Source organism: Oryx dammah, unplaced genomic scaffold, assembly GCF_014754425.2.
Source record: "Oryx dammah isolate SB20612 unplaced genomic scaffold, SCBI_Odam_1.1 HiC_scaffold_2, whole genome shotgun sequence".
NCBI lineage: Eukaryota > Metazoa > Chordata > Mammalia > Artiodactyla > Bovidae > Oryx > Oryx dammah.
The window spans coordinates 151,731,902-151,734,674 of NW_024070186.1; the positions used below are offsets into that span (position 1 = coordinate 151,731,902).

Below are 2,773 nucleotides of genomic sequence, written 5' to 3' on the forward strand. Positions count from 1 at the left end.
TAGAGGATTAATCACCCTACTTGACTACATGTGTCAAGACTCTCTAACCAGATATAGTTTTTCCAGTAGTTAAGTTATGGAAAGTTGGACCATAAAGAAGGCTGAGTGTCGAAGAACTGATGCTTTTGAACTGTGGTGTTGGAGAAGACTCTTGAAAGTCCCTTGAACTTCAAGGAGATCCAACCAGTCCATCCTAAAGGAAATCAATCTGAATATTCATTGGAAGGACTGATGCTGAAGCTGAAGCTCCTATAATTTGGCCACGTGATATGAAGAGCTGACTCCCTGGAAAAGACTCTGATGCTGGGAAAGATTGAAAGCAGGAAGAGAAGGGGAAGACAGAGGATGAGATGGTTGGATGACATCATCAACTTGATGGACATGAGTTTGAGCAAGCTCTGGGAGATGGTGAAATACAGCGAGGCCTGGCACGCTGCAGTCCATGGGTTCCAAAGTGTCGGACACGACTGAGTGACTAAATAACAACAACCAGGTAAAACATAAGATAACCCCTTGCTGTCCATTCTCTATGTCTACATCTCTATTCCTGACCTGCAAACAGGCTCTTCAGTGCCATCTTTCTAGAGTTCATACATATACATTAATATACAGTATTTGTTTTTCTCTTTCTGACTTACTTCATCATGTATAACAGACCCTTGGTCCATCCGTGGAGGGTAAGATGAATTGGGAGAGTAGCTTTAGCATATACACACTACCAGATGTAAAGTAGATAGCTAGGGGGAAGCTTCTATATAACACAGGGAGCTCACCTCGGTGGTCTGTGATGACCTAGAGGGGTGGGATGGCAGGGGTGTGAGGAAGCTGAGGAGGGAGGTGGTATATGTATACTTATAGCTCATGTACATCATTGTACAGAAGAGACTAACAACATTGTAAAGCAATTATTCTCAACTTTTTAAGTTAAAAACAAAAGGTAACCCCTTGCTTGTCATGAAACACAATGACTGAACCCATGCTCCAGGCTCAGAAAAGAAACCTGGACCCTGATCAGCAAAGGATGATTCATACATAGTAAAAATTCTTGCAAACAAAGAACTCAACTGAGACATACATTTGCAATGCCAAGTAATGAGGTTTTATTGAGAAACACAGAGCAAGACAAGTTCCCTTTTCCAAGGCACAAAAGCAGAAGCCAGAAGACAAAGCAGCAAGGTCAAAACATGCCAAAACCCTTAGAGGCTGGGGCGTGAGTGGTACATTTCTGGAAACATCCAGAGGTATACATGCCTCCAGTCATCAAACCCTTAAAATAAGATTGGTGCCGGCCAAATCTGAGATTACCAAAGGTGGCTTATTCAGGGCTGGCAGCCAGCAATCAGGCAGTTAGAACAGGGGTCAGCAATGAAGTTACTCAGGCAGCATGTCGGAAGATCCTGGAAACGCAGCTGGCAGGTCATGGAATCTTGATTCACTCATGGGCTTCTGAACTTAGCAAATTCTTCTGCAGCTGGACACGCAGGACTGCTGGTACGTCCTGGAGACCCCGCAGGTAGGTTGGCAGATGGTGGAGACTCCTCCCACAGGTTGGCAGACAGTGGAGATGCTTCTCACTGGCTTGCACACAGTAGAGATGCCACTCAGAGGCTGACAGCCACTGGAGATAAAGGTGAGTGGCCGGCTGCAGGTAGTCGAACAGGGACTGGAGACACAGGTGGTTTGCCGAGAGGTCACCTGCACAGGGCTGGAGACACAAGGAGCTGGCTGGTAGCAAGTTGACTGGCAAACAGTGGGCTCACAGCAGGTCTCCTGACAGTGGTCCAGGAGCCAGGAGCCCGTTTGGAAGGAGCTGGGCAAATAGATGCCACTCAGGCAGTCGGCATCCGGGGTAGAAACTGTGGCCACTGGAACAGTGTATTCTCCTCCAATCCGCCTGGAAGAGCAGTGCCTTGTGGAGCAGTTGTAGGACATGGTGGTGGTGGAGAGATGTGGGTAGCTCACTGAGGCTGGTTCTTGAGCTGTGAATGCCACTTCAGGCTTCTGAGCTTTTATACATTCTTGCTGGTGGGTGGGGCTCCCACCCTGACCTTCCTGGCTTCTTTGGCTCACACCAGCTTGCCTTAGAACTTCCTGTGAATTTCCAGGTTAATTGTCTCTTGAGAAGCCTTCATCCTCATAAAGAAAGTTTAGTAGTTTGGTAACGAAGTCAAAAGGCTTCTGGACTGTACTTAGTTCCAGGATTAAGGAGGTGGGTTGACAGCTTCAAAGCTATTGGTCATCCCAGCCTGCAATTCATCCCTCATTCATCTTGCGTGGATACAATGAGTGTCCCTCTGACAGTGACACCAAACATACTACCATCCCACCCTCTCTCCCTTCTAACCGGGACTCATTACACACCCACACCCTGTTTGGATTGTTGTTGGTACTTAATATGCTTAATTTAATCAGTCACTCTTCCATAGCTAACGGGGCTTCTACAAGGAATTGTGTTGAATATGCTTCAAGATGATAATGACAAGACTTAGGAAAAAGGACACAAAGATATATCCAGAGTACAAACTCGTTTGGAAAATCAATTAAGTGATCAGAGCAAGATGCCCCCAGGGGGCTCAGAGGGCAATGGGACTCACCCTTTATGTCCAAGCAGCTAGGCAACTTGGAACAGAAGCTAATTAAGTGGGACTGCACTTGTAGCCAAGTTTCTTTCTCAATAAATTGAATGAGCTTTATTCCCAAAATGTTTAATCTTATAACAATGGATAAGAGCAACTCATATGACTCATCAATGTGTCAGTGGAACAGGTTTAGT

The 2,773-nt window shown here is 46.0% G+C and overlaps 1 protein-coding gene across 1 annotated transcript; it reads right to left on the reverse strand.

Annotated features, from left to right (window-relative positions):
- Positions 1-1,076: 1,076 nt before the first annotated feature.
- LOC120854095 (keratin-associated protein 11-1) lies at positions 1,077-1,971 on the reverse strand. Its single transcript, XM_040227916.1, has one exon. It carries the CDS (start codon positions 1,930-1,932, stop codon positions 1,453-1,455), a length of 480 nt encoding a protein of 159 aa, XP_040083850.1. The 5' UTR covers positions 1,933-1,971; the 3' UTR covers positions 1,077-1,452.
- Positions 1,972-2,773: the final 802 nt, after the last annotated feature.